Source organism: Eutrigla gurnardus, assembly GCF_963514095.1.
Source record: "Eutrigla gurnardus genome assembly, chromosome: 8".
Classification (NCBI taxonomy): Eukaryota; Metazoa; Chordata; class Actinopteri; order Perciformes; family Triglidae; genus Eutrigla; species Eutrigla gurnardus.
The window spans coordinates 4,577,026-4,603,764 of NC_139922.1; the positions used below are offsets into that span (position 1 = coordinate 4,577,026).

At 42.7% G+C, this 26,739-nt stretch overlaps 3 protein-coding genes across 6 annotated transcripts; 1 reads left to right on the plus strand and 2 right to left on the minus strand.

Moving 5' to 3' along the window:
* The first annotated feature begins 422 nt into the window (after positions 1-422).
* On the plus strand, positions 423-6,256 carry tpk2 (thiamin pyrophosphokinase 2). Its single transcript, XM_084014537.1, has 8 exons — positions 423-587; positions 661-902; positions 2,929-2,992; positions 3,482-3,612; positions 3,720-3,838; positions 4,571-4,703; positions 4,772-4,868; positions 4,947-6,256. Exons 1-8 carry the CDS (start codon positions 518-520, stop codon positions 4,991-4,993), a joined length of 903 nt encoding a protein of 300 aa, XP_083870663.1. The 5' UTR covers positions 423-517; the 3' UTR covers positions 4,994-6,256.
* Positions 5,990-12,018, minus strand: LOC311016675 (rho-related GTP-binding protein RhoA-C). Of its 2 annotated transcripts, none has more exons than XM_084014540.1 (5): positions 11,932-12,018; positions 9,985-10,140; positions 9,571-9,691; positions 9,359-9,489; positions 5,990-7,712 (listed from the first exon to the last, which is right to left on the minus strand). In XM_084014540.1, exons 2-5 carry the CDS (start codon positions 10,138-10,140, stop codon positions 7,539-7,541), a joined length of 582 nt encoding a protein of 193 aa, XP_083870666.1. In that variant the 5' UTR covers positions 11,932-12,018; the 3' UTR covers positions 5,990-7,538. The 2 variants fall into 2 exon arrangements, with proteins under 2 accessions (XP_083870666.1, XP_083870667.1); XM_084014541.1 differs by having other exon boundaries at positions 11,870-12,005.
* Positions 12,019-14,646: 2,628 nt separating this feature from the next.
* On the minus strand, positions 14,647-26,713 carry kif3b (kinesin family member 3B). Of its 3 annotated transcripts, XR_014597648.1 has the most exons (10): positions 26,640-26,713; positions 24,104-25,611; positions 23,722-23,823; positions 22,976-23,098; positions 21,659-21,777; positions 20,542-20,658; positions 19,112-19,217; positions 18,766-18,971; positions 16,527-17,632; positions 14,650-15,192 (listed from the first exon to the last, which is right to left on the minus strand). XR_014597648.1 is itself a non-coding variant. In XM_084016123.1 (9 exons), exons 2-9 carry the CDS (start codon positions 25,505-25,507, stop codon positions 17,527-17,529), a joined length of 2,283 nt encoding a protein of 760 aa, XP_083872249.1. In that variant the 5' UTR covers positions 25,508-25,611; positions 26,640-26,713; the 3' UTR covers positions 14,647-17,526. The 3 variants fall into 3 exon arrangements, 2 of the variants coding, with proteins under 2 accessions (XP_083872249.1, XP_083872250.1); XM_084016123.1 differs by having other exon boundaries at positions 14,647-17,632; XM_084016124.1 differs by having other exon boundaries at positions 14,647-17,632; positions 26,573-26,678.
* Positions 26,714-26,739: the final 26 nt, after the last annotated feature.

A 26,739-nucleotide genomic window follows, 5' to 3' on the forward strand; every position in this document is an offset into this window, starting at 1 on the left:
TGTTCAGATCCACCCGTCGCTCCTCCACAGTCCAAATATGGTCACGTCCTTCACTAGTTCCAATATGGTGACGGCCAAAATGCCAAACTTCAAGACTGCTGTCCACAAACCCTGTGGGCGACATCACAATGACGACTTCCCCTTCTTTTAGTATACCCTGAGTATGATAAGCAGGTAATGGCGTAAATGTCGGGTACTAAGTTATCCTCCATCGTGTAAAGTGTTAATTAATTTACAATCAAATAACATAAGTCTTTCTTTTTTAATGTTGTTTTTTAAAAAACATTTGGAACTGTTTAATTTACCAATAAAATGTTTTTTGAAGTGCAGCCTAGCAGTCCAATCTCAGGGATAAATCCCACAGTGGAAAGTGCTTTTGATAATACAGCAGTTCGAGCAGCCACGAAGAAGAAACAGACATGCGCAGCAGTGCGGACGGCTGCCGGTCAAATATGGCGCCCACACTGAATGCATTTCTTCGTAGAGCTTGAGCGGTTGTCTGCTGACATACGGGAACATGGCTAACTCTGCCTGGTCCGACAGAATACTCCAACTCCTCCGCCGAATGAATAACTTTTATTCACCAGGTACGCGAGTTAAAATCTTACACGCAGCCGACGGTATGAGGGTTTAAAGTAACGCCTTGTTCGCCCCACACAGGCTCCTGTCGCGCTGACTGCTACAGGTTTGAAATCAACCAAACACAAGTAGGTTGGATTCCTCCTCGTGTAGCGTCACTGTTGACGCGGTTTCCAGAGGTGTTCAGTCCGCCACACGGTGGCGCTGTGTCCCTGCGTCACAGCCTGGACTCGCACGAGCGGAGGTCCGAGGCTGTGGACGCGGTGCTGCAAACGGTGAGACTCGAGGGCTCCTTCGGCTGCCTGCGAGGCTGGAGAGACGAGGTGAGACGCTCAGGTGCCCGGATGTAGTTATTAAACAACGTTATAAGAAATGTTCACCATGTGAGCAAAATGTCAATTAAAATACGTTTTTTTGTCACAGAGAAATAATAATAAGGCCATGTTTACATAATAGCAGGGTAAAGACAGGCAGAGTTCAAAGATCAACCAAAATAATTACAATTCATGATATTATCCCGATCGAAAATATGCTTAAAACTCATAAAATGGCACCAAAACATTTTGAATTTACATTTTGTGAAGAAACAAAATTTGGGTCACAGATGAGACACATTTCCTTTTAGTGGAACACTCAAAGACTCTTAAATAAGATGACCGGGAATCATAAGGGCTACCTGCATCAATAATATTATAATATATATATATATATATATATATACACACACGCACACACACACACACATACATACACTATATTGCCAAAAGTATTCACTCAGCCATCCAAATAATGTAAATCAGGTGTTCCATCACTTCCATGTCCACAGGTGTATAAAAGCAGCACCTCGGCATGCAGACTGTTTCTACAAACATGTGAAAGAATGGGTCGCTCTCAGGAGCTCAGTGAATTCCAGCGTGGTACTGTGATAGGATGTGTATATATATATATATATATATATATATATATATATATATATATATATATATATATATATATCCTGGTACTGTGATAGGATGCCACCTGTGCAACAAGTCCAGTCAGGAAATGTCCTCACTCCTAAATATTCCAGTCAACTGTCAGTGGGATTAGAACAAAGTGGAAGTGATTGGGAACGACAGCAACTCAGCCAAGAAGTGGTAGACCACGTAAAATGATGGAGCGGGGTCAGCGGATGCTGAGGCACATAGTGCACAGAGGTCACCAACTTTCTGCAGAGTCAATCGCTACAGACCTCCAAACTTCATGTGGCCTTCAAATTAGCTCAAGAACAGTGTAGAGAGCTTCATGGATGGGTTTCCATGGCGATCAGCTGCATCCAAGCCATACATCAGCAAGTGCAATGCAAAGCGTTGGATGCAGTGGTGTAAAGCACGCTGCCACTGGACTCTAGAGCAGTGGAGACGTTCTCTGGAGGGACCAATCACGCTTCTCCATCTGGCAATCTGATGGGTGAGTCTGGGTTTGGCGGTTGCCAGGACAACGGTACTTGTCTGACTGCATTGTTCCACGTGTAAAGTTTGGTGGAGGGGGATTATGGTGTGGGTTGTTCTTCAGGAGCTGGGTTTGGCCCCTTAGTTCCAGTGAAAGGAACTCTGAATGCTTCAGCATACCAACAGATGTTGGACAATTCCATCCTCCCAACTTTGTGGAACAGTTTGGGGACGGCCCCTTCCTGTTCCAACATGTCCATAAAGACATGGAGGAGAGAGTCTGGTGTGGATGAACTTGACTGGTCTGCACAGAGTCCTGACCTCAACCCGATAGAACACCTTTGGGATGAATTAGAGTGGAGACTGAGAGCCAGGCCTTCCCTCCAACATCAGTGTGTGACCTCACAAATACACTTCTGGAAGAATGGTCAAAAAGTCCCATAAACACACTCCTAAACTTTGTGGAAAGCCTTCCAGAAGAGTTGAAGCTGTTATAGCTGCAAAGGATGGACCAACGTCATATTAAACCCTATGGATTAAGAATGGGATGTCACTTAAGTTCATATGCGAGTCAAGGCAGGAGAGTGAAAACTTTTTGCAGTATAGTGTATATATATAATTTGTATCCTGTATCCTGCCCTTCACTTCTTTCATGCCCCCCAGAGGATGAACCTGTTCCTTTTCCATCCCTTGACGAGCCCTCACATCAGATTGTTAAATCTGTACATGTGATTTTGGTCATGTGATTTGTTGTGGACGCTCACACTGCCAGGAGAATGAAACACTTAACTGTAGACCTGATGACGGTGATGTCATCGTCTCATAGACTGAAACTTGGACAGGAACAGGGAGAAAAGCCTAAACTGAGCGTAGATGTACTCAGTAACACCAGTAATGCTGAAGCGTTGCTGTCTTTTAGAAATACAGTGTGATGCCGAGGTTCTGTGACCCTCCGTTGATGTGGATGGAAAGAGCAGCTACAAGTAAGTGTCTGCACCTCACCGTTATCAGTTTTATCCATGAAGGTCATTATTATTTTCCGACTAGTCAATGAATCTAACGGCTAATTCATCCGTTATTCTGAAGATTGTTCTTTAGATTCCCAATTAATGAAATTAATATCAAAAACTTGTCTGATTCATATTTGATTCAATCATCTCCTCCTTAAAAACAAACAAGTAAGTAAATAGAGCTTATTTGTCAGAACAAATACTGGACCTCAAATGTAAAAGGATTGCTGTGATAGAGATGAATATAATCACTGTGTGTCCTAGCAGCAGCCCGTAACCATGACAGCAGCGGTGCAGAAATGACTTTTAACAATGAATAAATATATATTTCAGTTGACTACTGCCCACAGTAAGGGTTGGAGCTGCAGCTCGTTCTCTGGCATGCTGTCACCTTTCTTACGACAGTGATTGTAGTAGACGTGGCCAAACGGCTCCAACCCCGACTGTGATGCTCCACCGCAGGTCTTTTTGGGGTGAAGCGCTACGGAGTCCATATCAATGGCTACACCGTCAGTGACAGTGGGGAAGTCAGCATGTGGCTGGCACGTCGCTCCCCGACCAAGCAGACATACCCTGGACTACTGGACAACATGGTGAGGACACACTGGAACCGTCCACATCGACGGCCAAAACACAGATGAGAGATGTGAATGACATTCAGACTGAGAATGAATCGAGGTGATGTGTTGTGTCTTTGAAGGCAGCTGGAGGTCTGGCTGCAGGTGTCGGCATCAAACAAACGCTGGTCAAAGAATGTCAGGAGGAAGCATGCATCCCGACAGCCATTGCTGAGAAGGCTCTTCCTGTAACCACAGTCAGGTGAGCTTCCTAAGCTCATTGAGTCAGTGGCGTCATGTTACATTACAATATTATACCCAAAATCATCCAAATATGCTTGAAAATCTGCAGCAAAAATACTGGAATCACTTTACATTTAGCTCGGAAACATAAAGTGGGAGCACAATAAATAATATTGCCTCACAGACAGACGACAACCTCCCGTTCTGAAAAGTGAAGCCAAAGCTGAAGTGCATTCTCTCTGCTGGCCACCAGGGGGCGACTCCTCTGGTTGTATAGAAGTCTATGAGAAAATGGTCCTACTTCTCTCGATGTATTTTCTCAGTAAACATTGTAAACATGAGTTTATGGTCTCAATCTCTAGTTTCAAGTCTTCTTCAATCCAGCATGATGTTCATTTAGTACATCATGGTCCATTTAGAGTCCACCAGACCAGAAAGCAGGGGATGCTTTAGGGGCGGGGCTTCCTGCTGATTGACAGGTCGCTACAACAGTGTCTGCCTTGACCTCGCTACCAATGCAGTTAGCTACTATTAAGATTCCTTTAACACTTGACCTTGAATTCTGGTAAGTTTGCTGAGCGTAAAGACTTTAGAGGACTGGAGTAGACGGTTGCTGATGTCTGTCTTCACTCTTTTGATGCGCTCATGTTCATTAGATGCAAACGGATACAGTCGGTTGAGCGTTCACCAAAAACATTGAGCGCGTTCAAACTGCTCTTTCCTTGACTAACCACTTCAGTGTATTTTCTAGCTACACCTACGCTGATGAAGATGGGGTGTTTGCAGAAAGTCAGTTTGTCTTTGATTTGGAACTTCCTCTGGAGTTCCAGCCCAGAGTAGGAGACGGAGAGGTCCAAGACTTCTACCTCCTGCCCATACATCAGGTGAGCTCCGATGGGAATCCTGTGAAGTAACAGTGTTCCGTGGTATTTAGTGATCGCTCTGGTTTCAGGTCAAGGAACTGCTCGCTACTGATGACTTCAAACCCAACTCTGCCATGGTGGTCTTGGACTTCCTCATGAGACACTCGTTTATTGAGCCAGACACAGGTTTGTGGCTGTCGACAAAATGTCCACGATAAGAAAATCAGTTGATGACTTGTGTTGATCATATACTTTTCATTTCAGAGTCGTGCTATCAGGACTTTGTGGCAGGACTCCACCAGACGTTATAGAGTGAAGCTGAGGACTGATCCAGCTGCCGGAGGCCAAGACGCACTTCCATTGTGGTTGACCTTATCCCCACAAACGGAGCTCATGGCGCCCCAGGGCCGGAGGAAGTAGAAACGGGGGATGAAAGTTGAATTTAGGACGATAGTTGAGAGAAACTCCCCCTGCTAACGTTACACCCAACGCTGATGAAAATGACTGTACATTCTGTGTAGCACACAGTTCTTATTCAACCTCCTTGACAACATAAACACCCACATGTGCAGTATAAAGGCTAAGCCCCGCCCCTTCCTGTGTCCCCCATGGGACCTGATTTCAGAAAAAAAATGTACGTTGTAAACGGTGAAAGACCGTTAAATTACTGCTGTTTAAATTGTACCATGAATTACACATTTGTCAACTTAAGTGTTACACATATAGAGTTGCATTTTGTCATATAACTGTTGATTTATAAGACAAAATCTGTAATTATAAAGCATTTTCACCAACAGTGACGTGTGTTTTCTGTGTTTTCAGTACCAGAATGTTAAAATCTTTTAGTTTTTTGTAGCTGCAAAATCTAAACAAACATGGAAATTATAAATTAAAATGACTTTTTAAAACAAAATAAAACTGAATAAATTACTAATTGTATGAATGCGTAGTATGTTGGTGTTTTATTTGTGTTAAAGGTTGCAAAGAGAATTTAAATTCAGGGTGGTCAGTTTTGACATGAAAATTCAGGCAATCTTCATGTGGACTTTGAGTTTTGTATTAACAAAAATAGGCCTTTATAATATGTTGAATTTAAATATCATGTATAGGATAATTAATCATTTTTAAATGCAGCAATAGATGCCGTTGAGCATTTGTTCAACTGCTTGTATTTATGTCATTCTTGCCGTTTGGCGGTTTTTCCACGGTTGAATGGGAATCAACCATCATTTTATGAGTTTCAAATAAGGTTCAGCTGGTTTGAACAGCACGGTGTAAACGGTGTTAAAAGACAAAGCATGGGAGGATTTGGTCGTTCTCAGTTCCAATTTATTTCCTTTAGAATACATTAAAAAAGACAACTGGAGAAATGTGAGGATACATTTGTATACAAAATAATATTCCTCTTACAAATAACCAATCCTTTAAGAGTCGCGTACATTTAGCTTTTTATACGTTTTTTTTTTTCCAAAGTGTGATACCACACTTAAGTTTTAAGCTGTGTGCAAATAATACAACATAAGCCAGTAGAATATCACATAGTTAAAATAACAGAATGTAAAGCAGAAAAGGAATAGTTGTAGACATCATGAGTGGAAAGAAAACCCTTCCTAAACACCCTGGCATACAGGAACACCATCAATCTCCAAATAAAAGCTGGTATTTCAATAATGGAGTGTCCAATAACAGCTACACATTAAATAATGGCTGTATAATGTATCAATATGACATGTCATGTCAGAACAGAAATACTGTTTTTATTCGCTAACCATTTCCAGTTGCTTCCATGTTTGTTTTGTTAAGTTTCTGCCTCTGAAATGTTTCAAATTAAAAGCCTATTGGTAACGAGAGGAACTCTGTTGACCCGTAGGAAGGTTTTAATGTTAAATTTAGTAACTGAAACAGTAGTTTTGTTTAAAAACTCACACTCTGACATGACTGTTAGTGTAGTGATGGAAGTTGTGCTGTAGAAATGGACTTTATACTGAATTATATGATGACATAAAGCCTCCAATAAAACCCGGTGTGGTTCTCTCAAGTTAAGGCCCCACTTCTATTTGAACATTTGCCGTTACGGTCGAGAGGATAATACTTAATTAATTTGTTAACCCTTTAATACCCAACTGCGTACAGTGTGTTTGACAGTCAATTCAATCACAATCTTTTCTGACATTAAAGCCAACTTCATCTCAATGTGTTAGGTGTTGCATTCATAATTCATCAACAAGCTTGTATAAAACACTCAAATAAGTTGGTCTCATTACAGTCATGCATTTTTGCTCAAATGCCAGAAATTAAAATCAGCTTTTTAAATGAATGGAAGTCATATCAAAGAGGTTCAGAAAACAGAAAGGTTAGAGGTTATGTTTGCCCAGGGAAAGAAAGGAGAAAGAAAGGCTAGCACAGTCGCACTGCAGGCCATGGGAGTCTCCCAGCAGTTAGTTGGTTAGATAGCTAGTTAGTGAGTCAGGTGGGTCGCCATACATCTGGGTGCACTGATGCATCAGGTCTCAACCACAAACCACAGAGCTGTGGTTTAGGACAGAGACCACCCTTCAACCCCCCACACTTTTAAAAGTCTCTTTGCATTCTCTGAATAATATCATGTCTAATGAATCCTAAACATATTTTTATTCAAAAGCTAAAAGCTATGACCTTGCACTTAAATGTATATACTCCCTTTCCCCATTGCATGTGACCTTCCTTGTTCCCTTTAGCCTGGGTTGACTTCTCGCTCGTGCCTTCTACGCCCCATTTAATTGTGCGCACCTCGGTGACTAAGCAGACAGAGGAGGGATGTTTATCTTGGCCTGGTTTGTTTCCCCCTCCCCTCCCGATCCTGTGTGACCCTACGCTCTATAGCAGAAGGCAGCCGCCCTTCTTGCCTCGCCTCTTGGCCTGCAGCGCCGCCCTGGTGGCCATCTCAAACACCTCCCTCACACCATCCTTCGTCTTGGCTGAGCACTCCAAGTAACCAAAGGCGTTGATCCGGTTAGCCATCTCTCTCGCCTCTTCTGACTTCACTGGTTCCTGTTTGGATAAACCAAAATCATAAAAGTTGAATCACCAACTCATAGGCCCAGTCTCAGTGTCCCCCTTAGGCCTTAAGTCCTGAACCCTCAGGGAGGTAAATAGTCGAGTGTGAGCTTTAAATATGAATGGACCGGAACTTGACATGTGACATTACTAGATGTCTCTGAAAATGTGGGATTTTATTTGACATGTTTTACTGCCTGGGACTCAGCTACTGGTGATCCCTCTGACCACCACAATGCCAGAGATCACGTCTATCACATGGCTATTCAACTATATGGTTCAGGGGGCCACATTTCCTGAAAAGTAAGGGACCAGGGGACCGGCATTTTCCCTACCCCACTCAATCCCTTTCTGGCCCCATAAACACCCTTTTGGATCATTTGTGTTTATGGGTGCAATGTACAAAACCCCAGCTATTACACATATTTTTCTTCAAAATATAGGATAATAAATAGCTATGCTCCTTATCCCGGGTGCCTGGCTGTGTTTTTGGAAGAGAGACCAAATATGAATGACACTGAAAAAATATTGTAATTTCAATTTAAAAAAAAAAAGTGCTGCAATTCTACACCTAAATGTACGGATAAACCAGCCAGCTGCACTAGTGTTGATCAGTTAGATTGAGGCTGCTATGAAAACCAAGGTTGCAGTTGAATAGTCAAAAAAAGGGGGCCCAACTCCTATTCCTATTCCTTGACCTCTGGGGAAAACGTCACAGGGTTAAGGAAAGGCGATAGGAGAACTCAAAAGGATTTAGGAAAAGTCGACCGCGGTGCTCAGAGAATCCGACCGGACTTTCACTAAGCTACGTCATTATAACGCGGCCGCTGATGATTGACAGCTGATGATCGGCACCGGTGATTGACGTGCGTCTGCGCTGGAGAAACTACAATAATGGACTACAAAAAGCGCATCGTCCACTTCTCCACATGTTGGTTTTATAAACAGCTGGTTCACTGACCGGCTTCTGGTCCAGCAGCTCCTCCTTTCTGTTTGACCGGTTCCTTTATTTACTTTTCATTTGTGGTTTTAGTTTCATTTCTGTCAAATTTGTAACGTGAGTGAAATAAATAAAAATACCATTCAATTATCATCACTGTCCACACACATTTATCATCACTATTCCAATTACTATATGTCTGCATGAAAGTTAATGTTAAATATGCAAATGCACATATCGTTTGTATTCATGAACGGCCGAGGTGTGCGGCACTTTAAATGTTGCTCTCACAAAGAATTGTGGGTCGGCGTAATCTCCTTTCCTTTGGTATAGCATCCTCCATTATGCATCCTATGCTAAAGGAGCTCTGAAAGGAAGCATTGGAGCTCCTTTCCTTTGCATTTAGAGAATTCAAACAGCTCTTATCATGGCGGCCACTTGTTTACTTCCGGGTCACTTCTTCAGTTAGGAACCTTCCTAAGAGAAATAGACTATTCGACCGCAGCCCAAGTATGGTGGAGAGAGGTAAAGACACTGAGTGAGATTACTCTGAACTCTGATCATGGGAATGAATAACAATACAACAGATTTGCCACTGCTGCCCCTCTAAAACTCAAACTCTGGTTTTCAAATGTATTTATTTGTAAACAGAACTGATCGGTGGGTCAAAGGTCAAAGCATCTGAATGAGCCCCACTGACCTGTTTCATCTTGGCGAGCTCTCGACGTGTGTGCTCATCATTTCGCAGGTCTTTCTTGTTTCCCACGAGAATAATGGGCACGTTAGGACAGAAGTGCTTGACCTCAGGAGTCCACTTCTCCGGAATATTCTCTGTATCAGACACAAGGTGAACATGTTCAACATGGAGCACGTGCAAACTGTGAAAAGCAACAATGACAGAAGAAATCTCACCCAAACTGTCAGGGCTGTCGATGGAGAAACACATGAGGATGACGTCGGTGTCTGGATAGGAGAGTGGCCTCAGCCGGTCGTAGTCCTCCTGACCCGCTGTGTCCCAAAGAGCCAGCTCCACCTATAGCAGGACCGGATAGCAGGACCATATTACTACCAAGGACGTCACTACATCATTGTCCAAGTTTATTCACATTGACATCATGAGGGTCATGACAGATTAAGAAGCATGGCTCTCTAATAAATACAAACATACAGTAGAGATGTGGAGATTCCAAATGTCTGTGGTTGTTTATGACCCTTTGTAAACATGTTCAAAAAAACTCAAACACTTTAAAAAATATATAGAAATATACATTACATCACATATACATTAATAATGTAACAGTATTTACAGTATTATAGACAGCTTACCTGTTTACCATCCACCTCAATGTCTGCCACATAGTTTTCAAACACTGTGGGCACATAAACCTCAGGGAACTGATCTTTGCTGAACACGATGAGCAGGCAGGTCTTTCCACAGGCGCCATCGCCAACGATCACTAGTTTCTTTCTGATCGCAGCCATCTGAAAGATGGAAAGATGTTTACCAGCAAATAACACCAGGGATGTTTACAGGCAATTTAAATGACACAGCAGTAACTTACTTTTAGCCTGACTCAGCTATTTTGTGTGAGGAGATCATTTAAACAGGCATTATGGACACTCATATGAACAGTTTTGAGCCTGAGAAGGCAGGAACAGGAAGTGCCAGAGTGCATTGAGTGTAAAAATATTTTTGAAGCGTGTGCTCGACCCACCAAGTAGAACGTTACAAATACGCTGTCTTGGCAGAGCTCAGCGTCTCGGAAAACCACTTCTTCAAACTGTTCACATCTGCTCCTTTATCACATGCTCCTAAAATCTTATTAAGTCCAGCTGCACTGTTTCATCACAACTTGTTTTTTTTTTTTTTTTTTTAGAAAAGTTGAGCAACCCATCAATGTAAACTACCAAGTTCCCAGTTCTGCTCTTTGGCAACAGTGGTGTTGCCATTTCCTATCTTTCTCAGGTAAGTCCTTCGCTGCACTCCTCTAGCTGGGCATTCAGACCCACAACAGCCCTGCAGCAACACAACGTACACTGCTGGTTTCAACCATGGATCCATCCATGAGTTTGTAGTTTTAGCAGACACCAAACCTCAGCACAGCGGTTTTATAATACTATGAAAAATACTTAAGGAAAGATATAACAGCAATCATTGTTTCTCCTGTTGTGGTGATACACTGTTCATGTTACAAAAGTAATCTACCAGGAAAGTTGCGTGTATTTGAGTGGCAAGCCAATCATTTGCTGGGTGATGGTGCAGCCAACATTGAGCCTGGGTTTGGTTTTTTTTTTAATGCTGTGGCCTTGAAATGAGTGAGGTTGTTTCACGTTTTCATGCAGTACTGTTTACCGACCGGTCCAAACACCTGCATCACTAGTTACACCACACACATTCATTAAACAATACACATGACAATAGATCCCAGTATAACATACATACTGATGACAGAATCATTCTTATTTGGTTGATATTGATATCTTTGTTAAAAAATAAAAAATAAAAAAAAAATTCAGGGATTTGATGTTATTTGATTTGTTTTTAAACGATCTCACTTTAGTTCGTTTTAACTAACAAGGCTTTAGTTGTCGCCATTTTAATTTTAAAAACAGTTAAATGTAATATGAGAATACGTCTTCACCATTTACTGACATCAACATGGTGCCTAATTAAAATTCAACCCAAACATGAAGTGGAAGCGAGTGGATGGATGTCCAACTACTTCGTATCGAGATGACGTCATGTGGTGCAGTCTAGTCGCCCTTTAACCCCCCTAGGTGCCCTCTTTACGTCTGACACGCTGGTGGGGAAGGTTATGGTTATTACTGATCCCAGTACAGCGTTTCAGCTGCTTGGCTACCTGGCGTATCTGTAAAATGTAACTTCACTTCACTTCCTCACTGCCATTTACCTCTAATGTTAAGCACGGTTGTATCCGTCAACTCAGCCTTTGGTGATTTACTTAACGTTACTGACAACTCGCACATCTAACGTTTCCTTAATCGACATTAATATTCGTTTTCGGCCTGTGTTTGTCACTGAATCTGTGGAGTACCAGCTAATTTCTAGCTAGCAGCAGTTTCCATTCCATCTACGGAAGCTAACTGTTAGCTTGCTAACTTTGCTTAGTTTTTCGGGACAGCTGGCCTCTTATCAAGATGGACACATCACATTTTAGACCACGATATAGTATTTGATTCTAGCACCTACCCTAACATACAAAGCAGCAAAGCAGAGACCTCGTCTGAGTAGTCACTTGAACGATATTTTACCGTTTTATCAGATATCCTCGCCTTTCTTTAGTTTTCCTGTCGGACCTCTCAGTCCCGCCCCCGGCAGTGCCACGAAAAATACGCCCGCCCACACTACGTACTTTAAGCCAATGGGACACGGTAAAATCATGAGTGACGGGTAACTTAGCCAACCAGCTAATGCATATATACAAACATCCTCTTTTAGTTTGATACTGCCTTGATGAAGTTATGTGAGCCTCCGAGGGACACTTCGTTCCCAGTGTGCTGCTAGATGTGTACAAGGTTGCCCAAGTTGCATTCTTATTTCCTTAGTTGCTCTGTGAGACACAGACTGTAAATGTGAACATATACGGCTTGTTAGAGATGAGCGGCGGCTTGCCTCCAAAGTAGATGAGAGTAGCTGATTGAAGCCGAGAAGGTATCAAAAAGCATACCTGAAGCAGACGGCAACATCCGGTCTGAGCAGTGAATCCCACACTGAAGTGCCTTAAACTTGCATTCTCTCTACTGGCCACCAGGGGGCGACGCCTCTGGTTGTAAAAAGAAGTGTGACTGTATGGAAGTCAATAAGAAAATGAGCCTAGTTCTCCTTTGATGTATTATCTCAGTAAACATTGTAAGCCTGTTTATGGTCTCAATCTTTAGTTTCAAGTCTTCTTCAATCCAGCATGATGTTCATTTAGTACATTATGGTCCATTTAGAGTCCACCAGACCAGAAAGCATGCTGACAGCTTTAGGGGCGGGACTACCTTGTGATTGACAGGTCGCTACCACGCTACCAATGCAGTTAGCTACTTAGAGTAAAGTTGACCTTGAATTAAGAGGCTAACTTTGTTAGCAGCTTCACACAAGAATCCAGATGGATGCAGATCCAGTAAGGTTGCTGCTCGGTGCTGCTTGTGTTCATCAGATCCACTCATCACTCCTCCTCTGTCCAAACATGGTCACTTCCTTCACTGGTTGCAAAAAATTGAAGATGGCGACGGCCAGTAGGCGATTGATATTTTTTAACAGAGGCGATGTCCCTGCCCCAACCAACCAAACCCCAGTCTGATGGTTTCATAGGGGCATGTGTGTCTCTGACCTCGTTCCCACCTCACGTTGTTTCCCGCCAAATAAAAGCAAATCATGTGACAACACCGACACATTGCAATGACAACAATGGAAGTCAACATGCGCGATGTTTTATGATCAAGTATTACTTTGTGTAATTTGGTGTATTTTGTGAGTCAATCTCATTCTTGTGTTGCCTTTGTTATATTAAGGATAAAAAAGGTTTATTATTGTCAGTCACATGACCATGACCTGGAAGTTTGCATCGCAACACTTAGAAACAAGAGAAATGGATCAAAACCTGGTGAAAACATGCTCATGTCTGCCATTCTAATGCTGGTTTACAATCAAAGTATAGATTCAGTTACTTTATTAAGCACCGTTATACTTATAATTGTATAAGGAAATGAGAGACTGGTATGATTTCTCCATATCAGCCACTTCTTCTATCTGTCGGTGGTACATGCCAAGCAGGGGCTTGTCCTTCAATGATGGTTCCCCCTCTTCCTCCTCTGATGTTCTCCTGAATTGTGGCTCTGAGCTCTGAATTAAAGAGCCGGGGGAGGTGGGAATGTTCAAAGAGGTACATTTATGAGAAAAGATTCTGATATTCTCTGCGATTAAAGTGGCATATTTACAAGAACATTTGGCTGAACACTCCTTTCACACATTTACAAGGTTATAAAGAAATATATTTATGAGAAAAAAAGTGAAAACAGTCTCACAAATGATGGTGATAATTCATGAGAAAAAACATGTTATATGAACTAGAAAAATCCTTGGATATTTTGAGATCTAGTGTCAGATACACAAGGAATAGATATACATTAACCATACGTTAACCATTCCTGTTCGGCTCCCAGACCGTAGGAGGGAAGCACAGGGGAGTTTCCTCCAGGGCCGAAGTCGAAGCTCACTTCGAGGCTGACCCCCTTCACTCTATCTTCAGCAGCTGCAAACAACTCACGCGGAAGCCCCACTTGGTTCTTGAGGAAGCCTTTATTCACAGATAAGTGTGACCTACACTGTACATTTATTGCTAAACTATTAACTCTTACTAACTAGCCTCTCGCTGTTGCTGCCATTCATGCTACTCTTATAACACAAGGAAAGAAAATTACGAAGCTATTTTATAACTATTTCCCTTTTTTTCCTCATAAATGTATGACCTTGTAATCTTGCTTTTTTTTTTTTACCTTTAAATTGCTATTTTAATCTAAAAAAAAGTGACTTTTCCCCCCCAGAATATCACTTAGATTATTAACATTTGAAATGCTGCATTTATCTCAAAATTCATGGCAAAATCTTCTCATCATGCAACAACATGGCTGCATTGACCTCTTGTAAAAAAAAAAAAATATGAATCCACATCTAAAGACGTTGTAGTGATACATTTTTGAATGAGGTAAGTAGGGGTGTCACCATATGCTGGTATTGATGATAACCGTGCTACTTGAAATATTCATATCATGTTAATAATACACACAAAAACGTTAAAATAAATAATCCAGCGCCTCTTAAATTATTTCAAAAACACAGTTATGGTTACAGACTCATTAGAACGTTAAGTGTAATTAATTTGAAAAACAGAGAGAAAACGCAAAAAAAAACAAAAAAAACAGTTAAAGATACATTTAAGTGAGATTTTCTCTTTTTTTCTATAGATGTCATGATAATACTTACTGAATGACGTACTGAAAATCTGTTACCATGACAAAAAAAACATTAATTTTCCATAAAAGTATTTATAATGTAAAAAAAGCACTGGAATCCCTCATAAAGAGATGCGTACCCTGTGGTAAATTATTGTATTCAATTTGAGTCAGCGGGTGACATAACATGGAAACTTTTAATAAAAGAAAAATAAAAGTTCCATAAAAAACATTTTTATAAAATATTTGAAACCTGCAGTGTACCCTGGGAATGTTTTTCTGGGGCCTAACATAGTTCAACAAAGTGCTTAAATGGCTCAATTGGTGTAAGGCAAATTAAGATCATGTCTCAACAAAATGTCACAACTCAAAATCATCACAACTCAAAATTGTCTCCACCCAACGGAGGAAGAATTAAGGCTGAAACACGATTACACACACCATACTTCCAGAGAAACACAGGACGTCCTAACTGCTTTACATGGAATTGTCTTTAATCATCAAAGGAATCTAAACATGTGAAGACATGGCCAGCCACAGACAGGAGTGCATCAGCAGAATCGTCATTTGGCTCTAAAAACAAACAGCACATAAAGTTTGGTCACCAGAGTCTCAGACGTGGACTTTGGATCCAGTGATGTAGCTATGAGATACAGATGCAAACATATTCAAATTCACATTTTCCTTACCAAACTCCTATGAATGAATACTCACACAGCCAAGCGTTTGACTCAAGCTTGATAAAAATCATGCGGCAGGCATACAGCATTGCAATACAACAATCAGGCCTTACTCTAAAGATTGTTTGTGTTGGTGACGTTAAATGTACAGTGAACGTGTAAATACTCGACTGTGGCGCTCTTCTTTCCATAATCACTCTCACACTTCCACAAATCGACGATGTGCAACAGTTTGATCCTCCATGGAGGACTTATCGACTAAAGCATGTTTAAGTACACACAGAAAACAAAGCCTGTACTCTGCCGAGTACAGAAGAAGACACGTAGTACATGTATGATGCCAACAAAAAAAAACATTCAATTACGAAGCTCAAAAAATAAAACAATAGTCTATTTTAAAGAAAAAACTGAATACAAAATTATATCTACATCTGTATATAAAAACGAAAGATTATAAGTTAGATTTTTTCAATACAGAAACCCCTTTTTGTATTGTTTTTGATATATCTGCAAAAGTGACTGAGGTTTGCCTATCAACAAGGATATATTATTACATATACATAAGGTATGCAGATATGGGTCAAACAGCAACAGAAATGATTTTGTTTTAAAGTCTCAAGTTTTAACAACCGACACAATCGCCTGCAGGATGTATCTGGTGTTGGTGAGAGGATCTCTGCTGCCGTTTGACCCAGGCCTGTTGAAATGTCACAGTGGGCTGTAAAACCCGACACAGTAGCAGCGAGAGGACAGCACACCCCTTACAGTTAGAACGGGGACCAGAGAGCAGCAGAGAGGCAGCAGGACTGCATATTATTCATCTGGAGGAATCCATGTGGAATGATGTGTATTCAGATGAAGAGGTCCATAGTGTTTCGACTGAGTTTAGTGGCACCACCACACCGCTGTGAGGAGCTGTAAGTTGTAGTGTTCTGTTAGACCAACCAGTTTTTAGACCACTTCAAAGGAAAATGAGGTAAAACAAACAAAAACCTCTGCATGCCTCGACTTCCTGCGGTCCTTACCTAGAAACCTAGAGGTGGCTGTGTGCCGTGTCCACATGCTCCGCCTCTCCATGCAGCCCATTCTCACAGGAATGTCAGGAGCATGTTAAACAACAATCTCATTGCTGGAATGAATGAGTCATTCAAAATAACAACAGCGAGAGAGAAGAATGCGTGTGCACACTGATAAAGGAGCAGAGATTAAGGACACAGGTTAAGGCACCTTGGAACCCTGATGAATCCGAGGCACATTCCAGGACAGGATCTTTGAAGTGACCCGGGGCGAGGGTGGCATTGATCTGCCCCCGTGTCTGGTGGACGCCCGCAACGTCCTGCAGCCTAGAAGGTGTCCATAGTGGGTGTCGTGGTGTGCTGAGCATCTCATAGGAAGACCCCCCTCCCCTCCCCTCCCCAGGAAGACCAGCATCTACTGAATACAGCAACAGTGACACAGGACACGTCTGTAGTGTGCTCCACTGTCTGGCCTGTGTGTTTACATTCATACAGAGTTACAGGAATAGTTCAACATCTGAGGAAGTTGTGATTGGCTGAGCTCACCATAAAGACTAGAAGCAGTCCGGCCGGTCGCTCCACCGACCAACTCAGAATGAACACCTTGGATCTCCTTTGTTTTATCCACCAAGAGAATCTTGAAAATGACATGTTTTGGTTGTAGGAGAGTTGCTTACTGTAAACATGTGTTAGCCGGCGGCACTGACTTCCTCCTAGCTTCATATTTAGCAACGCCACATGACAGCTGTTCTCCTCTAACTCTTTGCAAAAAAGGAAATTAACTTCCTAAAATGTCGAAGGATTCCTTTAAGACACAAAAGAACACGTACGAGACCGATTTGAAATCTCCATTCTAACAACATTACTCCAACAATGGAACAAAAACCCAGCACAGTTTGATATGAACCCAAATGTTCGACGTAAAGACACACACACACACATATATATACAAAGCGATGCGAGGCTTCATGTGTGGCTGCTGTCTGCATGTGATGTCCTGACTCCCTCTCCGATGATGAAGGCTTTCAACAAACCTTTAAATAGTGGCGTGGTTACAGTTAAAACCTACTAAGCAGCATTAAACGTTTCTCTGTGGAATCCAATGTTCCGTCATCTCGACAAATAAACAAAATTAAACACATTCTCTCAAAGTTGAGTCCCAAAGTGAAAAGGTGCACAAGAGAAGTTGGTGGTGATAGTTGTAGAAGCTGTCACTTGTGCACCAGGCCGCGGCATTGTGGGTAAAGCGGGGATCCTGGACTTGAGGGGCTGAACGGAGAGCTCGGGGTGCTGGACTTCTTGCCTGTTCTTGGTCGACTGAGTGACGGAGAGCAACGTCAGAGGGTTCATACATATAGCAGGAATAACAGCAAAAGAAGGTGAGGCTTCACATTCTGTGGTTTTATATTAATGACTCTACTTCTCTCTTGATTTATTACCCATAACACTGTTTGCTAAGCCCCCCCCCCCCACACACACACATACACACACACACACAGAGTTGTCAGAGCTAGAGCCCATGCTGTCACTAACTGCACTGAGAGAGCGATTGGTCAACATGTGTGTTGGAGTTATTTCACTGTGTGACCAGGGTGGCACTGTGGGTAGGGCCTGGCCACCGGAACTGATTTAAGTGTGCCAGTAATGAGGCCCGGCGCGTACACTGAGGTATATTGTTTTTGAGTTTTATTTGGTTTTGAGAAAAGTTCTTTGTTTTTGTTTTTTTAATAAATGGATTGGAATATCCAACATGAGTTACTGCCGTTTTGTCACATTTATTTTGAATCAAAAGAGAGAAACAAAGAAGGCATGGAAGCAAGCCATCTAGCCACACTCACGCATGCATCAACGCCTAAACAGAAAAGGTGCGTCAACAATGTGTCTGAATGATCTAGAGACTAGAGCCGATTGGCCGATTTCATCAGCCAATATTAGCCTATTGCAGATATATCTGTATCAGCTGACATGCCAGTAGATAGAACATTTTTATATAGTCTTACAACTTGGCATGATGTTTTAAAAAACTGGGGACCAGGGCTCTGGCATCGCAGGAAATTCAATCTATTCATTAATCACTGTTTCAATCCGTGTTTCAAGCCATTTAATGTCACCTTCAGCCACTAGTGTAGCATAGAAGCACTAATGCTAGTTAATGATGTGCTAATATTAGCACCACAGTTTTAATAGTTACAAATGTAATGTTTTAGAAACGTTTCTCTCCTTCCAAGTACCACTGTTACACAGCGTTGAACCAGGACTAGAGCCAGAGACTACACACAGAGCCGGATAGCTGTCGGATGCTGCTGAGATGCTTCACTATGATGGCCAGACTGCATTCGGGGGCGGGACTTAGCGAAGGGTCAGTTCTAACACCAGCCTAGCCACGGTATATGCCACTTGAAAATGGATTTAACTTCTGGTCTTGACATCTGAAGGGAAGTTTGCCTTACCCAGACTTTGGTTTCTTGAGGCTGGCAGTGGCAGGCGAGGTTGATCCCAAGCTGGTGTGAAAGCCAGAGGCATCTACCTGGATCTCATCCTCATCCCGAAGAGCGTTCTCCAGAGCTGCCGCCACCTTTGGGGCGATAACCGGCTCCTGATACTCCTTAGTGGTGCGAGCCGGCAGGTCCATGTCCAGCATCATGATGTTTTCAGCCTGCGAGGAACAGAGCCGACGCACATATCTGAGACAGACTCCACCATCCAGGTACATGGCCATGTGTTTGCAATGAAGACCATTTGATCAGAAGTCATATTTACACTGTGAATGAACCCTGAGCAGGATGTGCAGCTTACTTTGTATCTCATATCGGGCCTCATCATCATGGCCATGCGAGCGTGCTGACTGAGAGGCCTCCTGTAGCCGACCGCAGACAAAGGCCTGGTCATCATCTGATGGTCACTGAAAACAGTCACATCAAGAATGAGTCAGTGTGTAAATGATGCCTTCACCGATCATTACTAGAGGACATAACACTAGACTGAGTATTATATAGGTACGATTATAACCTGTAAACACCACTTCAGGGTTAAATACTCCGCTCTGTGGTTTGGAAATGTAACTGCTGTAACGTACCCGAGCCCACCCACACAATCGTGAATCATCACACATATGCAAAATAATGTCCTCTTTGACTAACAAAATAAAAAATTATGAAGACAATGAACATGAAGACAAAGTCAGGCATTACATCAATTCTTATTGTTATTATATTATTACCAACAGTGGAAGCAAATGGGTTCATTGTCTTTACTTGAGGAATCCATTGAGCCCATGTATTATAAACTGACCATCAATGTGTTAACAGCCATAAATGGCATAAAGGAACACACAGATATGATAAACACATTTAGACTCTGTCCAGTCATGACTGATGAAAACCAGCGCAACGAAGCTCAGCATTTACCATCGTTACAATATTTAGTGCCACCAAGAGGAAAACACATTGTTTCTTTTCTACACAGTATTGCACTTTGACTAATGAGTCCGTCTCCAGAGTTGAGTGTGGGTTTATTACAGTAAAAACAAGGATGACTGTGTCACACATTTCACTTTTAGTGCATTATTCACATCAGTCTTGGTATGAAAAGTTTGAATGCAATAAATCGTCAACAATTATTCTGCATTTCAGTTTAGTTAATCAAATGTATCTATATCAGGGAGCATTTCATCAACAAACAAGAACAGGTAAGTGTATTTAGAGATCTAGATCTGTTCCAGATTTAGCCACTACCTTATTTCTGTCTGTAGTCCCTGTGTGGACTTTTGTTTCATCCCAGCGTGAAAAAGCCTTTAGACTGAATCATTAGCTTTCAAAGTGCTGCCATTCACCGGACATCAATCATTTTCTGTCCATAGCCGTTATAAATAGTGTGATCGCTGGTCTCTGTAAAGGCCAATCAGAAGACACATTGATCCTGAAAGGAAACACTTTCAATACTCATTAGCCTGCTCTTAAAATCGCTCTGAGTGACACAACTGGCCAACATGTTCTTTTGTGAGCTACAAACCAATCAGGCAAGAAGACACACTGATGGAATGCAGGATGTATTATATATGATACACACGTTCTCTATTGAATATTAACAACGTACGTTTCACAACACAGCTACAGAATCAGACAACACCACCTGGAAACATGTTAATTAAACCCGACCATATCCATCTGATGATAAAAGTTGTTAATCCTCCTTTTAAAAGCTGCAGAAAAGGCATGATGACTTACTCCTCGATACGAGTGATGGGCTTCGTTTTCCAGTATTCATCCTCCTCATCAAAGTAGGCCCTGTTCACGATTTTGTTCTTCTCCTCTAAGGGAATGAAGTTCTCAATGATCAGGTGCCTGAAAGACAAACAAGCAGTTAGACAGGGACAGAACCCGTTTCATTAAGCATTGCTTGCAAAGTATTTAAGGGGTAGTATCAGTGTTTCAGGGGACAGTTTGGATGTGTGAGGTGCTTCTCCATAGTCAGTGTATGACTGCAGTAGATGGAGTTTAGAGAAACAGACAGGAGTAGCAGCACTGGACTAAAGCAATGTACTACTGTGAACAGATTTAAGAAACCAAAAACCATTCAACACCACTTTGTGTCAGACAGCCTTTCTGACAGGAAACTGAAGCCCTTATCTAAGCTCACTTCCAAGTCACAAGACTCCTTTGACGAAAATAGTCATTTTAACGGTTCACCAGAACACAAGAGTTGTTTGTCTCCTGCTCGGTTGGTTTCTTTGTGTTTTAGTGTGACTTTGGCCTTTTAAAGGATTAGTTGGACAAAGTCACACGATAAAGCTAACTAACTCACCAGGGGAGGCAGTGGTAGAACCGCAACTTCTGTGTTCCGCAATGGTACTTTACTGTTTCTATCTAAAGGAGTCTCGTGGCTTTGGTTTCCGTTCCCCGTCAGACAGGACTGTTCAACAGCTGTTTGAAAGCAAGGTCAAGTTGTGAAAATGATCTAAACTAATGATGATTTCTTTAGATGGGCCTTTATTAGATGGCTCAAGGTCCCCAGCTCTACATTGCTTAGCATCCTAGCTCCTGTCCTGTCTGTTTCTCCAAACCGGTGGCCCAAAGATAAGAGCTGGATTTTTTCCCACTCAACGCCTCTTTCAGGGCACTAAGCAATACAGAAGCAGCACGCAAAACGCTTCACTCTCATGGAAAATACTTATAAAACAACACAGTCTCACACAAGCTCATGAAAACAGTCACGGAATTGAAATCTAGTGATTCGTGTGACATGTTGCTCAGGACAACCATCAAACGAATGCATTTCGATTGGAAGTATCCTTTGCTCAGTGTCTTCCTGCCAGGCCAACAGTATGATAATCAGGGTCCGTACTTGAGTTTGAGGTCCCTGGTGAGCTCGTTCTGGGACTGTTCCAGGGCCTGGCGCTCGTTGATGTGCGCCTCCTGGATGTCGTGGATTTCTGCTTTCACGGCCTGCAGCTTGGCAAACAGCTGGAGAAGGAGAGAGGAAACTGACCATGAGGAAAGCACTTTCAGAATATTCAGCCTCATGCTGTGTTCATACCAATTCATGTGGCACGATTGCATATGTGAGTCAATGCAAAGATGCAAATTGGCAGTAGGTGGCGCAAATGAGGTGAATATTCAAAATTTGCTTTGTTGAAATAGTGACGCTGTTGAATCAGAAATGGAGGAAACAAATGTCATCTCCCCTGGTCCACCAGAGGTCTATGATAGTATCTCACATTAGTCCAGAGACCAGACCAGACTATGTGGAGAACCAGAGACTGTCTGTGGTCCCCCAGAGGTCTAGATAGTAGCTCACATTAGTCCAGAGACCAGACCAGACTATGTGGAGAAACCAGAGACTGTCTGTGGTCCTCCAGAGGTCTATGATAGTAGCGCACATTAGTCCAGAGACCAGACCAGGAGAACCAGAGACTGTCTGTGGTCCCCCAGAGGTCTAAATAGTAGCTCACATTAGTCCAGAGACCAGACCAGACTATGTGGAGAACCAGAGACTGTCTGTGGTCCCCCAGAGGTCTAGATAGTAGCTCACATTAGTCCAGAGACCAGACCAGGAGAACCAGAGACTGTCTGTGGTCCCCCAGAGGTCTAAATAGTAGCTCACATTAGTCCAGAGACCAGACCAGACTATGTGGAGAACCAGAGACTGTCTGTGGTCCAAACAACAAGGTCTCTGCTGTATTTATGTCTAGATGACTTCACAACATGTAAAAGCAGCAATAGTGGTTATTTCAGCCATTGATGAAGCCTTGTTGGTGTCTAAATGCAGGTAAGCCCCGCCTCCTCTCTAGTGTGTCCAACGGGAGTGATGCAAAGAAACACAAATGACCATGCAGTCAAAGTAATGCGAGGCGTCTTCGGTGCGAACACTTTTAGAGATCTGACTTTCCTCATGAGGAGCAATCCAAATAGACAAACAGCAATAGTGTATTCTTCCCAGAGATAAAATACTACCTACTGACTGCCAAAGCATTGTATCACCAGATAAATAAAGGCTCACTCCTAAAATACTGATGCATTCACACCTGATCAAATGCACAGTTATGTTCTCAACTTATTTGTATGTATTTTATATTCATTGATAACAGCTGCCAGGACTGGAGACGGATGCAGAAACCGGTGTCATGTGTGGATGGAGGACAGGAGAGACAGCAGCCGCTACCTTTTTCAGCTTCTTGGTTTTGATGTCGACCTCCTGCTGCAGAGAACTATAGGTCTCCTTCAGCTCCAGAGTCTCTTCTTCACGACAGTCCATCTGCTGCTGCATCTCTCGCTCTCGCCGTTTCTGGAAACACACACACACACACACACACACACACACACACACACACACAGTACATCAATATAGTGTATCTGTAAAAAGTGATATTAGAATATGACTGCCACATATACGCATATATGATTAATATAGAATTTAAATTCGGAAGGAAAATAATCAAAACAAATATTAAATATTTTGGAAAATGGATAGGCTCTATTATAAAAGTCCCTTGTGTCAGATCATGATGTGATTATTTTACTTATTATTTTGAAACAAACAGCAGAGCTACCTTTGTGTTTGTGACAGCATATTGTTTTACAATCTATCAAAATGACAAATAAGACCAACACAGCAACACAGGCTTAGTTTAGTGGAGCACATTCTAACGACACACAAAAGTTGTTTTATCAACAAACGTTATTAAAGGACAAAAATTATGTCTGATATTGCCGATGGACGATTTGTCAAATCAACTCTGAGAAGAAAAAAAGGGAGGAGACGCCTGGTGTAATAATGGCCAACATCAGAAATTAATGGCCGACAAGGAGACAGCAGTGAAGGGCGAGGGTGAGAGGGTGCTAACCACTACACCGCCGTGCCAGTTACCATGTTTATTGACCTTTGACAGTTCATTTGTCATCTCTTACCTGTTCAGCGATTTCCTGCCTCTTCAGCTCGAGCATTCTCTGTTGCTCATTGGTGTGATCCACGATGTTCTTCCCTCCGACGAGCAGCTTACTCTCCATCGCCTGCATTGAGAAGGAAAAAAGGAGGGGGATGAAACCCCTTCAAGCCTCACTGGGGAGAAAAGCATTTGCAACGGACTCTTAATATATTTCACCATTTGGATTATTCAAAAGTTAACAAGAACAACATGGTCTATCAACTTATGAGAAGATCCACTGGTCTTCTGTGTGCATTTGTTGAATGCAATGAAACAGAATGTGAAATTTCAGCCTGTACCTCAAATCAAATATCCACATACATACCCACACAGAAAACACACCCAGTCTGGCACAATTGACTTACCTTCACTTTGGCTGCAAGCATCTCTGCGGCGTCCCTCTCCCTCTTCAAATCTTCCATTTTCTTCTCTTTCTCTTTAAGCAGCAGAACTTTCTCCTCAGCCACCAGACTGTGATCCTCCATGATAGCCTTTCTCTCTCTCTCCAGCTTCTCCTGCTGCTCCCGCCAGTAATCCCCTTTGTCGTCTCCATCCTCATCGTCGTCCTCCGTCTCTCCTTCCTCCAGCTCCTCACCATCGCTACCCTCCCCGGCCCTCTTCCTCTGCTTCCTCCTTTTCTTCTTTCCTGAGCGCTTTTGCAGCTGATCCTTCAGCCTGGCGATCTCCTCCTGAAACTCCCTGAGCAGGGCGTCTTTGGGGTCCTCGTTGATGCGTGGTTTATTTTTGATGTTCTTAGCTCTGTTGGAATAACGCAGCGTTGTCAAGGTCTCCTCCACATTGTAGGATGCCGGCCCAATGTTGGCAACCATGACCGTACGGGCATTGCCCCCCAGAGAGTCCTGCAGCAGACGGGTGAGTTTGGAATCTCGGTAGGGGATGTGGCTGCTCCTGCCATCCACCAGAGCCGATATGACGTTCCCCAGAGCCGAAAGCGACAGATTGATCTTTGTGGCTTCTTTAAGCCTCTCCCCCTGAGCACCAGTCTTGGTCTGCCTTTCACTACCGGCTAAATCCACCAGGTTCAGTTTGCCAACTCTGATATGGTTCTCGCCATCTACACCCAACTCACTGCATTCAACGGTGATGACAAAGATGGCGTGAGAACGGGAGCTGTGTTCATTCATGTTAGTGGAACCCACTGAACGGTTCTGGTTGCCCACATTCATGACGTGTTCGATTTCATGCACACTCTTGGTGACAAATGAGGAAAGGTCTTTAACATACACACCCGTGTCAGGCCTCTCCCTGAGCTCCAGACGGCGTGTCTGGTCTTTGGAGAGCAAGTCTTTGATCTCTTCTTGGTAAATTTCTAGGTATGATGCTCTCACCAGGTATTGCTGATTTTGGGACCTTGAAATGTGAGTGAAGATATGCTCAAAGGAGTTAGGGATCACCCCTCTCCTCTCTGGATCATTTCTCACTCCCTCCATAGTGTATGTTTTCCCTGTACCGGTCTGCCCATAGGCAAAAATGGTCCCGTTGAACCCCAATAGAACTGAATCCACCAGGGGCCTGAAGGTTTCATCGTACAAATCTATTTGTTTGGAGTTCCAGTCGTAAACTGAATCAAAAGTGAAGACTTTGGGGAGTTCGTTGGCTGAAGCCTCCCTGGGGTTCCTGACAAGAATTTGGCCTAATTTGACATCGACAGAGACCATTTTTTGAAACTTGGCCGCCCGCTCTTTTTCATTCATAGGGCGACAACGGACCACAACCTTGACCGACTCGTGGCTCTTGCTCTTGGACATGTTGCAGAGCGGATGCCAACCCACACGGATTGGCACTGTGTATGCTCTGTCTTCCAAGTGCAGCTTCAGGAACAGTTCACCAATACAAGCGCCCACATCAGAAACTGTGGGAGAAGAGACATTCAATGATTAGTACTAGGGGTGGGACTATATAGGAACTGATTGTGGATTGGGATTTTAAAAAACAAACAAAACAATAAATGGATCGTGGTGAAATTCCATCGGGATAATCGTGAATATTGTCACTAGCGACTTCAAAAAATATACATATTGCAATCATTGTAGACAAGTGAGATTTTAATATCTGTGATAATATATGACTACAATAGGACTATTTTGGCCAGGATAATCCTGACATGATATTTTCTTATCGTCCAATGCCTGTTTAGTACCAACCTGCAACGACGTTGATGGTTAATGTGTCACACGTAGCTTTACATACAAACTGAAGGACACAGTTAGGCTCAATGTAATACAAAGCTGTTGACGATGAAACAGCGTAAGCTAGCTAGCCTGACTGACACCTGCAGTTCTATATTCCCTCGTATTGATAACTACGTGTATGTGAACACACCAACGGCAGATCCCCCCCAAAATGTTAGATTCATATTAAATAGAATTGGTTACTTGCCAGGATGTTAAGTTACACACCGTTGTAGCTAAGCTAGGTGTTAGATAACACACCGGGATGCCACTCACGCTAGCTAATTGTAGCCTGTTAACAGGAAACTACAAACTTCTACTCTCGAGGATGGTCGGCGTTATAATGTGACAGCCGTTGCGAGCACCCTGTCAGCCATAGCGTGGCAATAAACCGTGGTTTTACAGAAGCTTGATTCATAGCAAAGCTTACCAATACCAATGATTCGTCAAAGTAGCGGGTCAGCTAACGAACGTTAGCCTATGCAAAATGCAGCCCGTAGAGAGCCCACAAAACCGGCCTAGCAACCACAAACACACCGGTTACCTACGCTACAAGTCCGGGAGCGTTAACGTTACCTGGCTAATGCTAGCAGCAAGGGCGTAAATCAATACAACACATCGCCATGCAAAATTAAAACTCACACAGAAACCCATCCAATGCAAACGCAGCTGTCCACCTGGCACACAGAAAGGTCGTAAAAAGATTTACCAGTGGCGAACGTTAGCTAATCCAGAACTCCCAGTCAGCCGTTAGCCGTTGCTCATCCCACAACGGTCCCGGTTAGAAAGTTGCCAGGCTACAGGACTGT

Bases quoted from the DNA above. Each gene is read 5' to 3' on its own strand.
- kif3b (XM_084016123.1), bottom strand. From the start codon at position 25,507: ATGTCCAAGAGCAAGAGCCACGAGTCGGTCAAGGTTGTGGTCCGTTGT. The intron at 21,778-22,975 runs GTAGCGGCTGCT...CTCCTTCTCCAG, and splicing joins AAACCAAGAAGCTGAAAAAG to CTGTTTGCCAAGCTGCAGGC. The intron at 19,218-20,541 runs GTAAGTCATCAT...GACTGTTTTCAG, and splicing joins CCCATCACTCGTATCGAGGA to TGACCATCAGATGATGACCA.
- tpk2 (XM_084014537.1), top strand. From the start codon at position 518: ATGGCTAACTCTGCCTGGTCCGACAGAATACTCCAACTCCTCCGCCGA. The intron at 903-2,928 runs GTGAGACGCTCA...GCTGTCTTTTAG, and splicing joins TGCGAGGCTGGAGAGACGAG to AAATACAGTGTGATGCCGAG. The intron at 2,993-3,481 runs GTAAGTGTCTGC...GCTCCACCGCAG, and splicing joins GATGGAAAGAGCAGCTACAA to GTCTTTTTGGGGTGAAGCGC.
- LOC311016675 (XM_084014540.1), bottom strand. From the start codon at position 10,140: ATGGCTGCGATCAGAAAGAAACTAGTGATCGTTGGCGATGGCGCCTGT. The intron at 9,490-9,570 runs GTGAGATTTCTT...TGTCTGATACAG, and splicing joins CGACAGCCCTGACAGTTTGG to AGAATATTCCGGAGAAGTGG. The intron at 7,713-9,358 runs GTCAGTGGGGCT...TTATCCAAACAG, and splicing joins AGCTCGCCAAGATGAAACAG to GAACCAGTGAAGTCAGAAGA.